General features: G+C 42.1%; 1 protein-coding gene across 1 annotated transcript; it reads right to left on the minus strand.

Annotated features, from left to right (window-relative positions):
- Positions 1–4266: 4266 nt before the first annotated feature.
- Positions 4267–5145, minus strand: LOC142426180 (olfactory receptor 11H7-like). Its single transcript, XM_075531641.1, has one exon. It carries the CDS (start codon positions 5143–5145, stop codon positions 4267–4269), a length of 879 nt encoding a protein of 292 aa, XP_075387756.1.
- Between the last annotated feature and the right edge of the window lie 17114 nt (positions 5146–22259).

Genomic DNA, 22259 nt, shown 5'->3' on the forward strand with positions numbered 1-22259 from the left:
ACGCCTGATACTCAATCCCTGTGACACCTCGTGAATGCTCAGGCTGGTATGTTTCTTCTACGTGAGCTTTGCTGACTCTGAGCTATATGGGCTCTTGTTTATCTTCAAGCCTTTAAGATCTCAGATGCTATATTTTTTTATAGCTGGGCATCATAAGCTTTCTTCGCCACATTTGCTTATGCACTCCTTTGTCTTCAGTGATGGTATCAGTGAGGTGAGCACCCAATGATATGATTTTTTGTTCTTTGATGCCTGATAACTGATCACTTTGGCACCTCGTGATCACACTGGCTGGTGAGCTTCTTCCACGTGGGCTTTGTTGCTTCTGAGCTAGATGGTCACTTGTTTACCTTCAAGCCTTTAAATCTTTTGAAATCTGGGCACCATCAGCTTTCTGCACCACATTTGCTTATTTACCCACTTTTTCTTCAGTGGTTTTGTCGGGAAGGAGAGCATCACACAATGCCAATTTAATAGAAGAACGTATTCTTTCATTGAGGGAAAACTTGAATGGAGGCCTAATTTCCTGTGTTACTTAAATATATACATATAGAACTATTTTGCCATTCTCATAAATAAATATATTTGGATATGTACATGCATTTATTTAGACCTCTATAAATGTCCTTTGCCTCCTAGCTGTTTTCTCTATTTCCTTTGACTTTGCTCTTGTCCCACTATCACGCTCAGTCTTCATTTGGGATTCAGTAATTCCTCTTGGTTACATTGCTCTTGATCACGCCCTACCAGGCCTCCTACATTCTCCTCTCCACCGATTTGTATCACTTGTGTTCCCTCGTCCCTTGGTTTGTTAACAACCCTACTATTGGTTGGAAATATAAATAAATAAATAAATAAATATATGTGTATATATATATATATATATATGAAATCATACAAAGCATGTACTCCTTTTATGATAAGATACATATCAAAATGCGGGTTTGAAAATAGGTACGTTTATTCAATATTTAAAATAAATAATCACTTAACATCTTCTAAAATATATATAATTTCCAAGCTGAAACCCAAACTTACTGCCATAGAGTCGAATGCGTCTCCTTGTGACCCTATAGGGCACGGTAGAACTGCTATTTCCTCACAGGAAACCTTGGGAGCTCACAGGTAAAACTGTGTTTTTCTGAGACTGTAACTGTTTATAGGAGTAGAAAGCACCATCTTTCTCCTCAGAGTGGCTGGTGGCTTCAAACCACTCACCTTTTGGACAGCAGCCCAACGTGTAACCAGTATGCCACGACCAGGGCTCCAGGATTAAAGACCTAGCCCATTCATCCAATGTTACAAATGCTTCTTTTCCTTGTTCTTACTGCAAGTCAGACATTATGCTAGACTGTTGGAAAAAAGGAAGGGATCAAGGGCTCATAAACTAGGGGAAGAGATGTGGACATAGACTCATATCTAAGAGTCTATATGCACAATGATTGGAATATGCACTTGGTGTAGTCTTATGATGAAGGAGAAACACAAGTTCAGCCTCAGGTTTTAGGAAGGCTTTCTGATAGAAGTGATTCCTGAGTTGGATCTTAATTAAAAAGTAGGTGTTTGGCAGGAGAAGTTACATAGTTAGAAGTTACAAAGTTAAAAGTTACAATAGTAGGACATATGCTAGTTATTGAATTATATACAAAATATTTCCTGTGGTTTTTTTCTGTTGAATGACTCAGGCATGAAGACTGACTTCAGGCAGAAAAATATGGTCATCGTTCAAGGTTTCTTCGAGTATCTTCTGAAGCTGGATTTCAGACCTCCTTTCCTCATAGTCAGATGTATCAGTGATGCAGTAGTTAAGTGTTCAGTAACTATTTGAAAAGTTGGCAATTTGAACCTACCCAATAACTTTGCAGAAAATGAGTTGGGTATCTGCTCCTGCAGATGTTACAGTTCATGAACCCCTACGGGACAGTTTGTCCCTGTCTAATCATAGCACCTAACTGCAACCGCAGCAGCAATAGCAACCGTTTGAAGGGCAGTGTGCTCTCCTGTTGCCTGGGGAACTCCACAAGGCAGTACTAGGTATTCCAGGTGAGGGTTTTCATCCTCACTTGGGTAATAACAATGTAAACGCTCTCCCATGAGTTATAATTGACTCATGGGGACATATAGAACAGTAGAACTGCTGCTGTGGGTTTTTAGATTGTTAACTCTTTACTGAAATATAAATCGTCATCTTTCCCTCAAGAAAGCGTTAGTGGCTTGAACTCTTAAGCCCGAATTTAGCAGCCCAACACGTAATCGATGACACCACCAGGGCTCAACTCTTAAGTTATAGCAATGTTTAAATATTTCACTTGCAACTGCATTGTTGGGTGATTTGGTGTTGGTAGCGTGCAAAAACAAAGGAATTCATTGTACTGATCATGCCAAACATTTTTTGATCTCCTATTTGTTTCTACTTTTAGAAAATACGATAGCTTTTCTGGTGTCTTATTATTAATATGTAATCTCCTTATTCATATATTGGAAATTCCAGTACAGCCTAAATCCCAAATGGTAATTTTTTATCAAAATGAAACTTGTTAGTAGGTCTGATTCAGGGTTGATTTGCTTCTTTCATTTGCTGTTCCAATTGTTGCCACTCAGAAAACGAGGCCTGAAATGTTCTTCCCTGGACTATCCAGTCATATACTGTGGCGGCAACATTCTAAAGTGCACTTTGAGCTTTCTTTCACATAGTACGGTGTGTGTGTGTGTGTGTGTGTGTGTGTGTGTGTGTGTGTGTACTGCTAGCGAGGTAGGAATGCCCCAACTGCAATTCCCTGAGGTGGATATTGCTTTTCCTGCTGGCTACTTATGATTCCCTCCTCATTCCTGTCCAGGGATCTACTCCACACAGACTCTCTTTTGGGGTTGCTGTACTTCTGATAGTATTTTTTGAAGAAATCTCTTTTAAGATGGCTCAAATGGATCACCTACCATGGGTGAACCTAGACTGTAAGTAGGTATTCTATTTTTGCTCTATTCTTGACAGACTGCAGTTGTTTCTGCTATAGTCCATCTTTTCCTGCTGTGCTGTCAGAGCCAGTTCCACACTAGGCTTTACACTTATTTCTCCTCCTTAAATAGAAAACAGGGAGTTAAAGCATCCCACAAACTCCAGGGAACAAGGTCAAGTGTGTGTGTTTGTGCACTGCTCACATTTCTTAGGGACATCATATAGCACACTAACAACTCTCACCAAAAATATTCTTGCTGAGGGGGATGAGAAGCCAAGACTTTTGTCTTCCAATGGGTTGACTATAGAAACAAATTCAGAGACATTCATATACGTATAAGAAAGAGATCTATATGAAAGAGTAATTGTATATTAAGAAAACACTGCAGCACAGTCAAGATCAAGTCCATAAATCCAATATTAGCACATAAGTCCAATACAAGTCCATAAATCCCTGTTTAGACTCATGCAGCACATGCAATGATGTGAAATGCAGGAAGATCACAGGCCAGTGGGTGCAAAGTCATGTGGGTACAGTGGTGGTGGAAGCATCCCGAGGGCTCTCGTTGGTCTCCAGGCAGTGTCAACATGAAGGTGAAGGCAGAGAGAGTGCAGCCTGCTTACAGGGAGAAAGAGGAAGAGTCAGGCCTCGAAGAGCCATTAATCTCAGTAGACGTCCAGTGAAGCTTCACCCTGATTCACAGGCTAAACTTTGTCCACATATTCCTACAGCAGCCATGTTGGCAGAAGAAACCCAACTATCATAGCCCACCCCTTCACTCTTATACCTTCAAGCTGACCCAAGATTATGTAACTACCACAAGATTGGTGACACCAATTCGTAATCTTCCAACATGTTTAATATTGATGTATGGAGTTTCAGCCCCCAATATAAGTCAATAGGCAGATTTTTACATTCCTAAAACAGTGATAGAAAACTATGTATGAAAATAATTGATTTGATTAATTTCTGTTTTTAATGTTTCATGTTGTTTTTAATCTTTCTGAAAGTAAATATTAAGATTTTAAAGAGTTATTTTTAATGCTTTTATGTAACTAGTATTTTTCCCCATGGAAACATGATTTTGTAACTAAAAGGACATCAACATGTGATCAATATATGATAAATTTTGTTTTGGACTAAATTTCTGTGATGGTTGTCAATAAAACAAAATTAATTTGAATTGGAGAAAGAGAATTGTTTTCCCATTTAGAGTTATAGATTCATTAGGTTATAGAAAGTCTACTTATGAGCCTTGGATCATTCTCATCCCACAGATTATATGATGGAGAGCAGATTTCATGTCCTTGTTTCAGAAGCTGTTGATTATGGGGTTTAAAGCAGGTGTAACTACAGAGTATATCAGTGTGATGATCTTTTGTACAGCAACTGAATTGCCAGAAGTGGGAGACACATACATCACTATTATGGTTCCGTAGAACAGGGACACCACCACCAGGTGGGATCCACAGGTAGAGAAGGCCTTTCGCCGACCCCCTGAAGAAGGAACTTGAAGTACAGATCTGAGCACTAAGACATAGGATCCAAGGATGTAGAAAAGTGTGACAATGATAAACAGAGTGCACACAAAGTGAAATACATGCTCTATGATGGGTCCAGGGACATAGGACAGAGCTATCAATGGGTTCATATCACATAGGACATGATCAATGATATTAGGACCAAAGAAAGGTAGTTGAGAAATGAATGAAATGGGAATTAAATGTCCAAGGAAACCAATGAGCCAACAAAGAGACACCAGAATACCACAGAGCCGCACAGTCATGATGGAGGGGTAATGCAGTGGGTAGCAGATGGCCAGGTACCGGTCATAAGCAATTATACAAAGGAAGAAGCATTCAGTTGTTCCCAGGGCAAAGAAGAAATAAAATTGAGTGAAGCAGCCAGAGAACGAAATGGTCTTGGTTTTGGAAAGAAAGTTAGCCAGCATCTTGGGAACTGTGCAGGTCACATAACAAAGCTCAAGGAAGGAGAAGTTGGCCAGGAGCACATACATGGGAGTATGGAGTCGTGGGTCCCATCTCACTGCACCAATGATGGCCATATTCCCAGTCAGAGTCAAGATGTAGATAGACAAAATTATCCAGAAAAGAAGAATCTGCATTTCCCAAGGGCCAGGAAAGCCTAGCAGGACAAAGTGTGTTACAGTAGATACCTCTGACTTATTCATGGCTCTCAGATTGTGGAGAAAAGACAGATAGATAATGACAATTGACTTTGTTGCTGCGGCAGCCTGAAACTTTCTTTATGACAGAGTGTTTGATTCATTTAGGCAAATGTACGGACACACACTACACACACCCACACACACGAAAACACAAAAAAATTTTCTTTCCCCCAAAGATATGTATTTTAGTTTTTTTTTAATCAAACCACCCTATCACATTTCAAGTACTCTCCATTGCACTTAATAAATTTGTTAAATCTGTGATGCCATTCTTGGAAACATTTTTCAAACTCATCTGTTTGGATGGCTGACAGCACCTCTTTTTTTTTTCTTCACCTCTTCTAAGTCATCAAATCGCTGTCCTCCCATGTCCCTCTTCATTCTCAGAAATAAAAAGAAGTCACTCAGAGGAAGTTCAGGTTAGTAAGGTGTGTGGGCCAAGAGAGGCGTGCGGTATTTTGCACAAAACCTGTGCACTTAGATAGCTGCGTGAGGTATATTGTGGTGGTGGGAAACCAGTTTCCCCCTTGTCTGCTACAAACCAGGTCTTTTTTGTCACACCCTGCTGCACAATCTTTTCAGAACCTCTAAATAGAAAGCTTGATTAACAGTATGACCCTGTGGAACAAACTCCAAATGCACTATGAGTTTACATTTTTGTCCATTGGTGAAGTTGACAGACATCTTCAATTGACATTTCACTCTCCTTGAAATGAGAAACCCACTTGTCCACTTGAGTTTTTCCCATAGTTCTGTCCTTGTAAGTTGCATTTATCATCACTAGAGTTTCTGCGGCATTTTTCTGGAGTAGGAAGCAATTTCATAGCCATACACTGTTCTCTTAAAAAATATGGTTCACAAGAATGCAACATAAAAGATCAGCAAGAGGAGCAAAGCCAAGCCACAAGACCCTTGAGAGGCCTCACAATTAGCCTTCAGGCTAGGAGGGGCAGTATTCAGAACCACCTCTTCCCTCAGGTCCATTGGGGAGATAGTCAATAAGGTCACTGGGCAGACCAGGAATTATGTATGCTTATTTTTGCTAGATTTTTCTACTTTAAAAAAATTTTTACCCTCCTTTTAATTCAAGCTTTTCTTTTTTCTCTGTTATTGGTAGACTGCCTACTTATATAAGATAGTCATGGGAAGCAAGCCCGAGGAGAAAGCAACATAACCCATGGTGGAAGGACGTGTGGGGAGGAGGTGGTGGGGAAAGGAGAGGTGAAAAACAAAGCCAAAAGCAGGGGAACAAGTAGGGAATTAAAGGCAGCAATGCAGAGGACATAGAGATCCTGGGGGAATTGTAGCAACAGCCATCTTGCTGAGAGGAATTACTAAGAGGCAGAAGAAGGGTGAGCATGATGGTCAGAAAGGAGGAAGGTGAACGAAACAGAGGAAAGATCTAGGAATCAAAACTATGGATATAGGTATAAACATAAGTGTGCCCTCATGTAAACATATTAATTCATAAAAATAGAGGTATTGGCATATGTACAAATGTTTATAAGACAAAACATTGAGGAGGTAGATGCAGCTTGGGCCTCTGCTCAAGGCCTCCCTCAACAGAAGAACACTTTGTTCTAACAACCTGGCATTCTGTGATGTTCACCCTCCCAACACAATCAATGAAGGTAAATGGGCACATAAGCAAATGTGGAGGATTAAGCCGATGGTGTCCGACTATTAAAAGATGTAGCATCTGGGGTCTTAAAAGCTTGAAGTTAAACAAGGGGGCATCTTGCAGAGAAGCAATACTCCCACATGGAGAAGCACACCAGCTATGCAATCATGAGGTATTCATGGAATAATGTAACAGGCACTAGCAAGACCCCAAACAAACAAACATACAAACAAAAAAAAACTATACTGTTGAGAATGAGGGGGATCATAGCAGAGACCCCAAGCCCATCTGTAGACAATGGGACATACTCTCACAGAAGGGTCACGAGGAATTAATGAGTCTATGAGGGCCCAGTATAGCACCGATGAAACACACAATATTTCTCTGATTCTTTAGGCTTCTTCACCCCCCCACTATTATGACCCCAGTTCTGAGTTTCAGTTTTGGCTAGACCGGAGCATGTACACTGGTACAGATAAGAGGTCACAACACATGGAATCCAGGTCAGATAAACCACTGGGGAACAGAAATGGGAGTGGAGATAATAGGAGGGTCTGGGAAATGTAGGGAAAGGAGAAGAGGAGGGGGGAACTGATCACAATGATCGATGCAAAACCCTCTCCCTCCACCAGTGGGATAAACAACAGAAACATGGGTGAAGGGAGAGAGTGGTTGGTGTAAGAAATGAAAACAATAATGTATAATTTATCAAGGGATCATGAGGGTGGGAGAGTGGGGATGGAGTGAAAAAAGACTTTAGTCCGAGGCTCGAATAGAAAGTAAACATTTAGAAAATGATGACAACACATGTACAAATATGCTTGATACAATTGATGAATTTAATCTTATAAAAGCTGTAAAAGCCCCAATAAAATGATTTAAAAAAAGAAAAGAAAAGATTTGAATTAAACTGCTTTTAATATAAAACTCACTGTGACCAAGAGAAATTTCCCAGGCGATGCCTATGGGGGGAAAATTTGCCTTCAAAACTTTCTCAGAGAAGTAGTATCTTTTCTGTGAATACATTAATGTAGTTTCCTGTATTGAATAGAGAATGGAGGTATATAAATAATAGTATTCACTGAAAATAGTCAAATTGGAAAAAGTCATTCTATTCAATGTGGTTGCATGAAATATAAGAAATACTGTACATAGTGGTTGCAGGCGCAGCAAATTAGTAATTTATAAGCTACTAACACATATTTCTAAAAGTACACACACCCTTCCTACTGTGTTGGTTCTGCCATAGCGGGCTGTGGTCTAGTGAGCAAGAAACCAACAAGAGGGAACTGGAAGATTGTAATTATATATGTGTGTTTGGGTTATATATGCACACACATCAATGTATCTATACATCTATGTATCTATGTATCTATCTATCAATGCTCTATCTGTCTCTATTTGTCTATTTATCGATCATCAGTCAATCTAATTTTCCCTCAGTTTCAAAATGCCTTTTTTTAGACTAGGATTTTCATGAACAGTAAAGTAACCTGTCTTGATGATCATTGTGGTGAAGTTTCATGAAAAATCGTCCCCCACTACAGGAGCTGCATGCATTCTTCATTTTTCTAAGCAAGAAGTTCAACTTCTTAACCAGATTGAGAAACAGTGAACAATCATTTATCCCTGGAACAGAGCAGCCTAAGCAACAATCCTGAGTTTAGGGTCATAGACTTTGACCCAAAATGTGACCACTCTGGGTGACATACAAACAACCTTCCAGAAAACTATTAGCAAACAGGGGGAGCATAATAAAATGAATTTCACAGACAATTGCCAATTTACCTGGAGGAAACTGTTCCCAATATATTCAACATATAACCCTATAGACCTATTACTCAGGCTTGATGTCAATGTTTTGCAAATTTTTCTGTCACCTCAATAGAAAGTATCATTGAGGAATACAATGGGCAAAGGGGGAAAGCTGGAGAGAGGAAACAAACAAACAAAGACACAAATTCCAATTTTCTCTTCATTTTCAATCTCAGTAGACAGAGTGAGCTTCATCCTTTTTGCTCAAGAATCTAGGACCATCAGATCATTTCTGGTATCTCGGAGGCTCCCTGAGTTGGGGGAATGTGTTGGCTCCCTCTAGTGTGCTTATTTTGGTGAGTGTTAATTGCTGAGTGGCTTAAGTACTTGGAGGAATTAAAACAACAACAACAAATTGTTATGTAGCTGTAAGGGAAACCAGTATCGTTTGAACTCTTGAGCATTTTGAGTAATCAAACGCACAGGGCTAGGCTCGCCTGGGCTATATCACAGCAGCCATGGCCACCAGCGATGTCCCTGCATACCTGGAAGCTTTCCTAGTTCAACTTGAAAAGAGTCCATAGCGACGTCACCAAGACCTTGGCTCTCCTGTGAACCCCTGCGCGAGAGCTCCACGCCTATCTTACTTCCCTGCCCGGCTCCCTGAGGTTCTCGCAGCCACTTTCCCCATAAAGTGGATCGCCACGATGATCTAGCCTCAATTTATGCTTCATTTTAGCCGCAGTGGAGAATGTTCATGTCTCCTGTAACTTTCCTTGTTTTCCCTCAGGACTTTCTTATTTTTTTTCCTTGGGGTTTCGTTCAATCTTTTGATAATTTGGTCCCTCAGGATTTGAACAGTAATCCGCGACTTTAGCTCTTGAGAGACTGCATGCATCTTTCAGCGCCCCTCACGTGCAGTGATGTTGTGCCGCGAGGTGCACAAACCTCCAAGTTGGAAGTTTTCCTGAGGGGTCAGTTTTAGAGGAGATCATTTTCTATCACTGGGAATATGTGTTTGCTGTCGAACAAGCCTGGTGCTGCCCAGTCAGTCCAGGCCCAGAGTGAGCCTATAGAACAGAGAATTGCTCCAGGGCTGTACACTTGACAGATGCAAATGGAAATGTTTTCTCCCTTGGAGCTGCTGCTAGATTTGAACTGCCAGTCTTGTGCTTAATGGCCAAGTGCTTTAACCACTGCCCAGCAGAGCTCTTTCTACTATGGAATAGCCTCTCTTTATCATTGTCAAGTTGATTCTACCACTGCAGGACAGAGTGGAACCACCTCACCTGGTTTCCATGGCTGCAGTTGTAATGGAAGCAGACGGTCTTATCTGTTTCTTTCTGAGAGGCTCCTAGGTTCAAACTGGGCACTTTTGGGTGGACCATTGAATATTTATCCATTGCAACTAGGAAACAGGATTTGCTATGATTTTTAAGGGAAAACTTCAGCTTTCTAAGAACCATTGCTCCAATATGCCCTCCTTTCTCTGTTTACTGTTGCCAGTTATGGAGTGGCATGGTCCCCAGGGAATCCTGAAAGTGGACTTTGGGGCCAGGGCGTGGTGCCCAACAGACAGTACTGGAAAACACTACTAAGGGCCAACAAATGATCCTTGAACTTACTACAAGCTTTTCTTTCGTGAGGTGTTTTGTTTTGTTCTCTGTCAGTGGTTTGTTTTGTTGTCTGGTTATATACTATTGCTTTGTTTTCATCTCTTGGCTTCGTGCATGTTAGTGCCTCCACAGGTCTGTCTGAATAGGACAGGCTGGATGAACTATATGGAGGACAAACAATGGGACCGACAGTTCCTGGGGGACTTGGGGTGGGGGGAGGTAGAGGGGGAAGGAAGTGGTGTCAACAAACACAGGGACAAGGGAACAACATGGGAACCAATTTGGTAGTGAGGGGGGAGTGGCAGGCCTGGTGGGGAATGAGCAAGGGTAAGGTTGCATAGAGAAGAGGGATAGCTGTAGCCCAGGTGGGGACGGAGCATGGTGGTAGGGCAGGAGGAAAGTCAAGGGAGATGGAGGAAAGAGCTAGGAGTCAAGGGGCATTTATGGAGATCTAGACAAAGACATGTACATGCAAATATATATATGAGGTTGGGGAAATAGATCTATGTGTCCATATTTATAGGTTTAGTATTAAGGTGGCAGAAGGATCTTGGGCCTCTACTCAAGCACTCCCTCAATGAATGAATACTTTCTTTAATTAAATTGGCACTCTACGATGTTCACCCTCCCAACACAACTGCGGAAGCCAAAGTGGATGAACAAGTAAATGTGGTGAAGAAAGCTGATGGTGCCCGGCTTTCAAAGAGATAGTGTCTGGGCTCTTAAAGGCTTGAAGGTGAGCAAGCGGCCATCCAGCTCAGAAGCAACAAAGCCCACATGGAAGAAGCATACCACCTGTGTGATCACGAGGTGCCAAAGGGACTAGGTATAAGGCATCATACAAAAAAAATGTGTGTGTGTGCATATATCTATATATGCCATAGTGAATAAAGGGAGAAGTGCAGAGTGGAGACCCAAAGCCCATTTGTCGGCCACTGGATATCCCCTCACAGACAGGCTTAGGAGAGGAGATGGGTCACTAAGGGTGTGATGTATTACTGATGAAGAACACAGCTTTCCCCCAGATCCTGGATGCTTCCTCCCCCCAACTACCATGATCCGAATTATACCTTGCAGGACTGGATGGTCCAGAGGTTGTACACTGGTGCATATGGGAGCTGGAGGCACAGGGAATCCAGGGTGGATGATACCTTCAGGATCAAGGGTGTGAGGGGCGATGTTGGGAGAGTGGAGGGTGAGTGGGTTGGAAAGGGGGAACTGATTACAGGGATCCACATGTGACCTCCTTCCTGGGAGATGGACGGCAGGGAAAGTGGGGAAGGGAGTCTCCGGATAGGGCAAGATATGACAAAATATCAATCTATAAATTATCAAGGGCTCGTGAGGGAGGGGTGAGCGGGGAGGGAGGGAAAAAAAAAGAGGACCTGATGCAAAGGGCTTACGTGGAGAGCAAATGCTTTGAAAATGATTAGGGCAAAGAATGTGCAGATGTGCTTTATAAAATTGATGTATGTATATGTATGGATTGTTATAAGATTTGTATGAGCCCCTAATAAAATGTAAAAAACAAAAAAATGATTAGGGCAAAGAATGTACGGATGTGTTTTATACAACTGATGTATGTGTGGATTGTGATAAGAGTTGTATGAGCCCCTAATAAAATGTAAAAAAAAGTTTCACAAAGTAATTAAAAAAATTTAAAAAAGAATATTTGTAGAGATAAATGGCACCTCAAGTTCAGCTGTAGGTGATGTTGAGTGTTAACATCTGTTTCAGGAACATGGCTGTATGTTTACATGCCAGAAGTTTATTTTAACTCAGTAATTCTTCTAAGTTGATTTGTTTAAATAAATTCAGCAAATGGGAAAAAAAAGAGTCAGTCTTGGAAGCCCACAGGGGTAGTTCTACTGTTCTATGGGGTTGCTTGAGTCAGAATTGACTCAATGGCAGTGAGTTTTTATGAAAACACGTAATGTTCTATCCAATTAGACTCCCCTGAAAGCCTCCCCTTTTCCTTTGTTGGGAGAGTTGTGGTCTGCATTGATTCAGCTGCATCCCCTCTCCGCCCAACAAAAAACACCATTCCAATCCCACCCCTGCCAATGTGCTTCTCCATCCAATAAACCTGCTTATCAGGCTGGTTGCAAACATGTTCAGGTAACAGTTTGGAATGCCAAGTATGGAGTTAGCTCACCAACACTTAACTCACTGTACAACCAGAAATCATTTCAGACTAAGATCTACGTATCTGGACAACCAGGGTTGGAGTTAAGCAACTGGAGGAACTTTTGAAATAGGCCTAGGGTAGGCAGGGCAATGGTGGGGAAGATTCTTTACTCATTTTATTACCATGGATGACCTCGGGTAAAGAGGGACAACTGAGACATAGGACACTTGGGGTCTAGCCTGATTATTTTCATGTGCTAGAAGCAAGAGCTTGGTGAATTCCAGTTTCTTCAAGTATCAAACAGATGCTCACCTGTCTTGTGTTCCCCATAGGACTAACATGAGCTATGTGGATGAAATGAGATAACGGGATAAAGATATTTTGTAAAATTTTATACAATAATTATGACTACGTGTAGCACAAGGGTGGATTTCTAACTTCCAAGTTTGTAATGTAAACATTCCTGAATTAGAATTCGCTTAAGAGAATTCTGAGAAGTTTCCATTCCTCTGGGACAATTAAGCTCCTGAGCTTTCCCAAAAACATAGTCTCAAAGGCAGGCAAAAGAGAGAGAAAAACTCTTCAAGAAGGAACTTAAAACTAAAAATTGACAACCAAAAGGAATAAGAGTTATAAAATGTAAATACTCAAGAAAATGGACACATTGGCAAGAGAGACTTCTAGAAAATGTTATAAATGATTATAGAAAATTCTTAAGGTTCATTATCCTAGAGGAAAGTTATCATAAGATTATAATGGTGAGGAAAAAAGAGAATTTTATTCAGCATATTGGTCAAGGAGAAAGAAAGACTGACAGCCCATGAAGGTCTCCTCTGACTGAGTGCCAAAGGAAGGTAGACCCAGCTGGGTCTTTTATGAAGAGTTGGTCCAGTTTTTCAAACAGATGAGTAACATAAACAGTAACTTCTGCAAAGCCATTGTCAAAGGCTTTCTGATAAAACAGGAGGGGTCTTTTGCTGACCCAGCAGGCCAAAGTTGGGGAGGACAAAAGAGAAGGCTCTCTCCTATCTGAATATTTTGGTTTTGAGGGGGAACCTCTTTAGATCTAAGCTTACCCTTTGTGTATGTTCTCCCTTTGCCTATCTATTCTTTGTCAATATTCCTGTCCATTCATGAGGCATGCTGCTCCTTCATCTATCTTTCCCTAAAGAAACCAGTTCCTGCCTGCCTTCCTAGATTGCCCATGAGTTTGCTCAGGGCTACTGTCCTTTCTTCTCTCCTTGGACTTCACTTTGGCAGGTTGGTAGTCAGAAAGTGAATGTGGGACACTCTAGGTGGCATTTGGACCAATTTTAAGGCTTAGGATGTAATCAAGGCTCTGTCATGGTGCCTCTGTTTTGAGGCGCTGACTCAGCAATAGAAAGGGATCCAGAAGGTTCCCTGAAGCTTGAGCAGTGTTATCTGTATAAAACACCAAAGAACCCCCAGTTAATCTGAGGCTTACTTAGAATGGAGAGCTAGGTTTTTATCGTGCTAATGGCAGACGTCCACAATTTACTGGCTTCCTGGTGGGTCTTCTGCTACTGAATGTAGTGTACCTCTTCTTTCCAGGTACATGCACCCTTGAACCTCAGAGTTCATGCTGTGTCCTTGTCCCTACACCCCCTGAAACCAAGGGTCAATTTAGCTATAGTGGGGTAGTGTGAATATCCTGCTATTCCCTGCCCATACTGTTTCATTCTCTCAGTCTTTTCATTAATAAGGAAATGCCTCTTATCTGCCCTTCCCCTTTCTGTATGCTGGGAAGGGAAGGAGGATGTGAGCCTCCACCTCCCTTTTGTGTTAGGATTCCTTTCATTGTCATGTTGTCTCCCCCTCCTCCCAGTTCTGTCTGGCCAACAGTAGGGTGAAGAAACCAGAATAGAGTGAGGTGGAGATGCTGGCTATACCTTCACCAAAGCTTCACAACCTTGCTGTGTGTCACTCCCTGTCTTTTGTCACTATTTATGTAGGACATGCAAAATAAAAGGGTAGAATTTCTTCACATACCACAATAATATTTAAGTTTTATCCACACTATCATTACCTCTAAATATAGAGTCCTTGCCCAAGAATGAATGAATCCAATCAATAGTCACCCTAAGCTGAACAGAGAGAAAAGTGAAGCTGAATTTATTAGACACTAGCTGGAAAGAAGCTCTCATAATAACTGAGGGTAATTTCCACAAGGTTTTTATTATTTTTTTATATAAAGCAACAAGGTTTTTATACTTAGATTTTCTCTTACAAATGCTAATGACAGATTACATACAGGTAAGTCTGTTATAGCCATGATTCTGGCAATGAGTGATAGTTCCAATAGATGCCACCACCATTCACACCAGGGATAGTAAAGAAATATCACAGGGTGAATCTACCATTTCCCATCACTGAGTCAAAATGCTAACTGGCCATTTCCCATTACCTGTATATCAAAAGATGGGGTCCAAGAGCGTCCATTATCCTATGAGGAGTCTAAAGACCACTTCTGAGCACTGGTCATTAGTGGAGATTGCTGAAGCCCCTGCTGAAGACTGTAGATTATCCAAATAGTTCAACGATGGATTATTCTAAGATGTTGTTGTTAGATGCCATCAAGTTGGTTCCAATTGATAGTGTGTTGGAGCTTCATTTTTGAGCACCTTGTTTTGCAAAATGGTGTGAATGGCAGTGAAAGCCCCAAATCCATTTGCAGAGTTCCAGCATAAATTATGCCTCCACTGAAAGATTTTTGATCTTTAATCCAGGTTATTGATAATCTTGCTCTCAGGGAGGAGAATGCCTTGGAGAGTGGATTGCCTCCACCCCTGTCTAGCCAGCTCAGGGAGGGGCAGTTGCTTTCATGGTGTGTCCTTGATGGAGCTCACTGTAATAGTTATGAGTCGTGCTCTATCAGTTAGTTTGGCCCTGTCTGCCTTGGTTGGAAGTCCCTAGAGCAGTAGTTCTCTACCTGTGGGTCGTGACCCTTTTGGGGGTCAAACGACCCTTTCACAGGGGTATCTTAAGACCATCAGAAAACATATGGTCTTAGATGTTAGGAACTGAGACAATGATCCTCTATTCATCTCTAGGTGGGTCTGCTCACATGCAGATATGCCCCATAAGAGTACCTGGCATGAAGATTTTTCCCCATGCTACACTATGTTTCAAGCCAAAATTTCATTTATTTGTAATTAGAAATAAATATTTCACAATATATAATTACATATTGTTTTCGTGATTAATCATTATGCTTTAATTATGTTCAATTTATAACAATGAAAATACATCCTGCATATCAGATATTTACATGGTGATTCATAATAGTAGTTAAATTATAGTGATGAAGTAGCAAAGAAAATAATTTTATGGTTGGGTGGGGTCACCACAACATTAGGAACTGTATCAAAGGGTCACACCATGATGAATGTGGAGAACCACTGCCCTAGAGCAATCTTGTAATCCCTTGTCCCAATCAAGGTCCTGTTCCTGCTGCTGTCATCTCACCAGTAACTGGGAGGTATTCTGCCCCCAACATGCTTTTGTGAGAGTTTCCTTTGCCCTCCTGTGATAGTTACATAATCTCACATCAATGTGAGAATATTAAGTGTTTAGGGGTGGAGGTTATCCTGTCAATCAGGTCATAGCCTGATGCTGCTCCTTGTGGACATAGCCTTATCATGATGATGCTGGGAACTTCCTATCTTTACCCCTGGAGGTGGACCACACTCTCTGGTTCACCTTCCTCCTAGGAGGTCTCTGCCCGTGTGGAGAGATGCCTCCACCGGCATTGGATCCAGAAGACTTTTCACTCACTGGCCTGTGCTCTTCCTGCATTCATCATCATTACATGTGCTATTGGACTTGAGGACTTGATCCAGATTGGGCCGGGATGTTCTCTCAATTGTTCTTTTCTATAAAGCTCTCTCTTACACATATATGAGCGTCCCTGGATTTGTTTCTCCAGTCAACCCAGACTAACACAATCCCATTCCCTTTTAAAAGCTCAATATTTCAATGAACCTTAGGATGCCATTTCGACCTTGTGTTGGTGGCTTTCCTCATCTGGATAGTGTGCCTGTGTCTTTGCCTCAAGACTTAAGAAATGTTCTCTTTAAATTATGTTTAAGGGGGTCTCTTATGGACCCTAAAACAATAGCAACCCTATGTATAAAAGAACAAGACACAGCCTCGTCCATCCTCACAATTATTTTTAATGTTTGAGCCCACTGTGAAAGCCACCATGTCAATCCACCTTGTCAAGGTTGTTATTGTACAATGGTTTAAAAAAATCATTTTATTGGGGCCCATACAACTCTAATCACAATCCATATATACATCAATTGAGTAAAGCACCCTTATACATTTGTTGCCCTCATCATTCTAAATATTCACCTTCCGCTTGGGTTCCTGGAAGCAGCTCATTTTCCTTTTTTTCTTTCCCTCCTTCCCCGTTCCCCCCTCCATCATGAACCTTTAATAATTTATAAATTATTATTTTCTTATCTTACACTGCCCGGTGTCTCCCTTCACCCACTTTCTTGTTGCCCATCCCCCAGAGAGCAGGTTATATGTAGATTCCCGAGATTGGTTCCCCCTTTCTATCCCTCTTCCCTCCTAGTATTGCCACTCTTACCGTTGGTCCTGAGGGGTTCATCTGTCCTAGATTCCCTGTGTTTCCAGATCCCAACTGTACCGCTGTGCATCCTCTGGTCTAACTAGGTTTACAAGGTAGAATTGGGATCATTATAGTTGGGGGGGAGGAAGCATTTAAGAACTAGAGGAAGGTTGTGGGTTTCATTATTGCTACACTGAACACTAAGTGACTCATCTCCTCCCTACTACCCCTCTGCAAGGGATGTCCAGTTGTCTACAGATAGGCATTGGGTCCCCATCATGCACTTGCCTCATTCACAATGATATGATTTTTTCCCCTGCCTTTGTGGCTTGAAACCTGGTTCCCCCGGCCCTTCATGATCACACATGTTGGTGTGCTGCTTCCATGTGGGCTTTGTTGCTTCTGGGCTAGATAGCTGCTTGTTTACTTTCAAGCCTTTAAGTCCTCAGACGCTATATCTCTCAATAGCCGGGCATCATCAGCTTTCGTCACCACACTTACTTATGCACACATTTGCCTTCAGTGTTTATGTGGGGAAGGCGATCACACAATGATGGTTTTTATTCTTTGGTGTCTGCTACCTGCTCCCTTCAACATCTCGTGTTCACTTAGGCTCGTGTGCTTCTTCTCTGTGGGCTTTGTTGCTTCTGAGGTAGATGGCCACTTGTTTGCCTTCAAGATTTTAAGACCCCAGATGCTATATCTTTTTGATAGCCAGGCACCATTAGCTTTCTTCACCATGTTTGCTTATGCACACGTCTGTCTTCAGCGATCATGTTGGGAAGGTGGGTGTCATGGAATGACCGTGTAGTTAAGCAAGGTGCTGTTGTATTGAGGGAGTACCCGTGAGGAGGCCCAATGTCCACCGGCTACCTTAGTACTGAACCTATAAATATAGGCACATCGGTCTATTTCCTCCATAATCATAAATATATTTACAAATGTACATGTCTGTATTTAGGCTTCTATGTATGCCCCCCTGCCTCCTACTCCTTTCCTCTATTTCCTTACGCTTTCCTCCTGTCCTACTACCATGTTCAGCCTTCATTCTGGTTTCAGTAATTCCTCTGTTACGTTGCCCTTGGTCACTCCCTTCCAGTCCTCCCATTCCCTCCCTCCACTGGTTTTGAACCATTCTTTGTTCCCTTGTCCCTGGGTTGGCCAACACTTCCTCCCCTTCCCTACCTCCCACACTCTCATGTCCCTCCAGGACCATTGGCCCTATTATTTTCTTCTCACATTGTTTGTCCAGCCTATCTTATCTAGGTGGACCTGTAGATATGGTAATAGGTGCATAAAAATGCGGATGGCTTTGAGAGCACCAAAGTGGCACATAAGCACATGGCATCGACAACAGCAACACCAACACGCTAACAAACAAAAAGCTACTGACATACAAAATTTAAAAGAAGAGAAAAAAAAAGAAAAACAAAACAAAAAGACAGCAAAAAATAAAAAACAAAGCCTGTTAAGTAGTTCAAGGTCTGTTTGTTGACCTTCAGGAGTGTTTTCTGGATGAGTCTGATGGGGTGCCATGTCCTGGCCCCAAAGTCCATCTTTTATACTCCCTCGGGACCTCCTTTCTCTGCTTCCCCCGCTGCTCCATTGCATGCCCCCAGTGTTTTGCCTCATTGTCGTGGGGTCAGCTCAGTTGCACATCTCCCACTATGTTGTCCCGTGTAGGGCATGGGTCAGTGCAGGATGACGCATCTCACCGTGGGGCCGGCTATATGGTCCTCTCTGTACATTGGGCTCTTTGAGCTGGCCTATTGTCCTCTGAGCTTGGTGGTTCTCAGGTGTGCTCTACTCCGTTCTTCCTCCTTCACTTGCTTCAGCTTCTTTCTGGGTGTGGTGTGGTAGGTCAGTTTCTTTCCCACACCAGACAATCTCTTTTCATTTTCTGTGCTACTCCCTTTGGTGGTGGTGATCAGGATAATTCTAGTTAGGGCCGGTGTATTGTCCTGTCTCTTTGTGTATTCCTTCACGCTTTACGTTGCCCTCCTGGTTTCGTGTGTCATGGTGGGGTTTGTATGCATGTTCCAGTTCCGTGGGGGACACAACCAATACTCTCCCCCAGGTGGGTTAGTGCCCTGTTCCCCCCATGCCATCCACTCTGTTTCTTCCCACCCAGTTTGTCCTTTCACCTGCCCCACTTCCTTCTTCGTTATGTTGGGCTCTCCTGTACCTCCCTAGGTGTGGCCTGCCCTCACTCCAAATATCTATGCTTCCACCTATTTATTGCAAGATAATTGTTTATTCTCCTATTCCTGACACGCTAATTGTACTTACCTTAGGGCACTCATGTTTCACCTGTCCTTTTGAGTTTGGCTTACCTTGCTTAACATGATTCCTTCCAGCTCTTCCCATGAAACATGTTTCATGGGATCGTCCATGCTTTTCAGTGCTGCATAGTACTCCATTGTGTGTATGTGCCAGAGTTTACAAATTCACTCATCTATAGATGGAAACATAGGCTGTTTCCAAGTCTTTGCGATTGCCAATTGTGCTGCAACAAACATTGGAGCACATATGATTCGTCGTGTTTTATTTGCTGCTTCCACCGGGTATATGCCCAGTAGAGAGATGGCTGGGTCATAAGATAGATCAGTTTCCATTTTCTTTAAGTATTGCCAGGTTGTTTTCCGCAGTGGCTGTACAATTCTACATGACCACCAACAGTGGAGGAGGGTACCTACTTCATCATAGCCCCTCCAACACTTGTTGCTCTCTGAATTGCTGATCTGGGCTAGCCTCAGGGGTGTTAGGTGGTATCTCATGGTTGTTTTATTTGCATTTCTCTTTTGGCTAAGGACCTGGAATACTTTCTCAAATGCTTATTAGCTAAATGGGTTTCCTCCCTAGTGAAAGTTCTTTTCAGTTTTTTGCCCACTTCCTTAGGGGTTAACGGTTTTCCTCTTTTTGCAGGTCATGATGGTGTTGTAGATTTTAGTAATGAGCCCTTTGTCCGATGTGTCATTACTAAAAATCCTTTCCAAGTCTGTGGGTTGTCTTGTCACCCTCTTCTTGAAGTCTTTCGAGGTGCACAGGTGCTTTATTCTTATTAAATCTCATTTGTCGCTTTCCAGTTCACTGTGTGTGTACCTTTCCCTATTGCAGTGAGCCTCTGAGTTCCCTGGGCCAGTGCTCTGAGGTTAGTTTCAATTCTGTCCTTGATGGTCCTGATGGTTTGGGCTTTAACTTGTAGGTCTGTGATCCACTTTGCGTTTACTCTTGTGCATGGGGTGAGGTAAGCGTCTTGTTTCATCTTTCTACATGTGGATATCCATTGTTTCCAGCACCAGTTTAAAAAAAGGGCATCCACTTCCCACTTAATGGTTTTAGGACCCTTGTCAAAGATCAGTTGTCTATATGCTGATGATTTTACTCTTGGGCTTTCTATTCTTTTCCACCTGTCTGCCTGTCGTTGTGCCAATACCACGCTGTTTTGACCCCTGTAGCTGTGTAATAGGCATTAAAATTGGGTAAGGTGAGTTCTCCAACTGTGTCCTTTTTCTTGAGGAGTTCTCTGCTAATTTTGGGTTTCTTCCCTCTCCCTATGAAATTGGTGGCTAATTTTTCCAATTCTTTGAAGAAGATTGATTGTATTTAAATTGGTATAGTATTGAACTTCTAATGTGCTTTAGGAAGGAGTTATCTTTACCATGTTGAGCCTTCCAATCCATGAGCAGGGGATGTTCTTCCATTTGTGGAAGTTGCTTTTCGTTTCCTGTAGTAGGGTCTTATAGTTTTCCTTATATAGGTCTTTAGTATTTTTTGTTAAATATATTCCTAGGTATTTCAGTTTGTTCTTAGCTACTGTGAAGGGTACTTCCTTCTTAATCCCCTCTTCCATGGTAATTTCCGATGTGTATAGAAAACCTACCAACTTCTGTTTATTGATCTTATATCCTGCTACTCTTCCATATTCCTCTATCCATGTAAGTACTCCAGCTGTTGAGCTTTTGCAGTTTTTAATGTACAGGACCATGTCGTCTGTAAATAGCGATAGTTTCACCTCCTCCTCTCCCATTTGGATCCCTTTGATGACCTTCCGCTGTCTTATGTTGTTAGCAAGAACCTCCAAAATGATAATGAAAAGAAGTGGGGATAGGGGGCATCCTTGTCTTGTACCGTTTTTCAGTGGGATTGTTCTTGTCTTTTCTCCATTGACTGATGTTGGCCTTTGGTCTTTCTTTTTTTTTTTTTTTCACAAGAGAAAAGCTTGTAGTTAGTTCAGGGATCGTTTGCTGGCCCTTAGGAGCGTTTTCCAGTCCAGTCTGTTGGGGCACCACGCCCTGGCCCCAAAGTCCACTTTCAGCATTCCCTGGGGACCTTGCCACTCCATTCCCTTGCTGTTCCGCTGCACTCCCCAAGTGATTTGCCTCGGTGTGGTGGGATCAGGTCAGGTGCAATTCCCACACTGTGTCTCCGGTGCTGTCCCCTGTATCGCCCTCAGTCACTGAGGGGCATCATGTCTCATAGTAGGGCCAGCCATGTTGTTCTCTCTGTGGACTGGCTGCTCTACTCAGGAACATCATCATCACGGCCTGGTGGGCCAGGCTGTGCTCCACTCTCTCCTCCTGCCCCTTCATCTGCTCCCGTGTGCTCTGATCAGAGCACATGGCCTTTGGTCTTTCATAGACAGCTTGTATCAGCTTGAGGAACATACCTTCCAATCCTATCTTCATGAGTCTTTTGATTAGGAATGGGTGCTGGATGTTGTCAAATGCTTTTTCGGCATCTATGGATATTATCAGATGTTTTTTTTATCCTTTTTCTTCTCGATGTGATGTACAATATTGATTCATCCCTGCATCCCAGGGCTGAATCCTACCTGGCCTTGGTGGATGCTCTGTTTTATATACTTTTGTATTCTATTGACCAATATTTTGTTAAGTATTTTTGGATCTATGTTCATTAAAGATATTGGTCTCTAATTCTCTATACCTGTGGGGTCTTTGTCCTTTTTGGGTATCAAATTAATGCTGGCTTCGTAAAATGAGTTTGGGAGTTTTCCATCCTCTTCTCTGTCATGTAATACTTTGTGGAGGATTGGTGTCAACTCTTCCCTGAATGCTTGGTAGAAGTATTCTGTGAACGCATTTGGCCCTGTGGCCTTTTTTGTTGGTAGGTTTTTGATGACCCTCTCTATTTCTTCTTTCACTATGGGTTTGTTGAAATTCTTGATCTCTGTCTGAGATAATCTAGGGAGAGACTGTTTTTCCAAACATTTATCCATGTCTTCCAGGTTTCTGAATTCATTAGAGTACAGACCTTCATAGTACTTTGTGGTTATCTTTTTAATCTCACTGGGGTCTGTTGTTATTGCCCCTGATTAATCCCTCATCCTGGCTTTGATGTTTGCTCCATTTTGTTATATCTTTCATAGAACCAGCTTTT

The sequence above is a fragment of the Tenrec ecaudatus genome, chromosome 14 (genome assembly GCF_050624435.1).
Source record: "Tenrec ecaudatus isolate mTenEca1 chromosome 14, mTenEca1.hap1, whole genome shotgun sequence".
Classification (NCBI taxonomy): Eukaryota; Metazoa; Chordata; class Mammalia; order Afrosoricida; family Tenrecidae; genus Tenrec; species Tenrec ecaudatus.

Bases quoted from the DNA above. Each gene is read 5' to 3' on its own strand.
- LOC142426180 (XM_075531641.1), bottom strand. From the start codon at position 5,145: ATGAATAAGTCAGAGGTATCTACTGTAACACACTTTGTCCTGCTAGGC.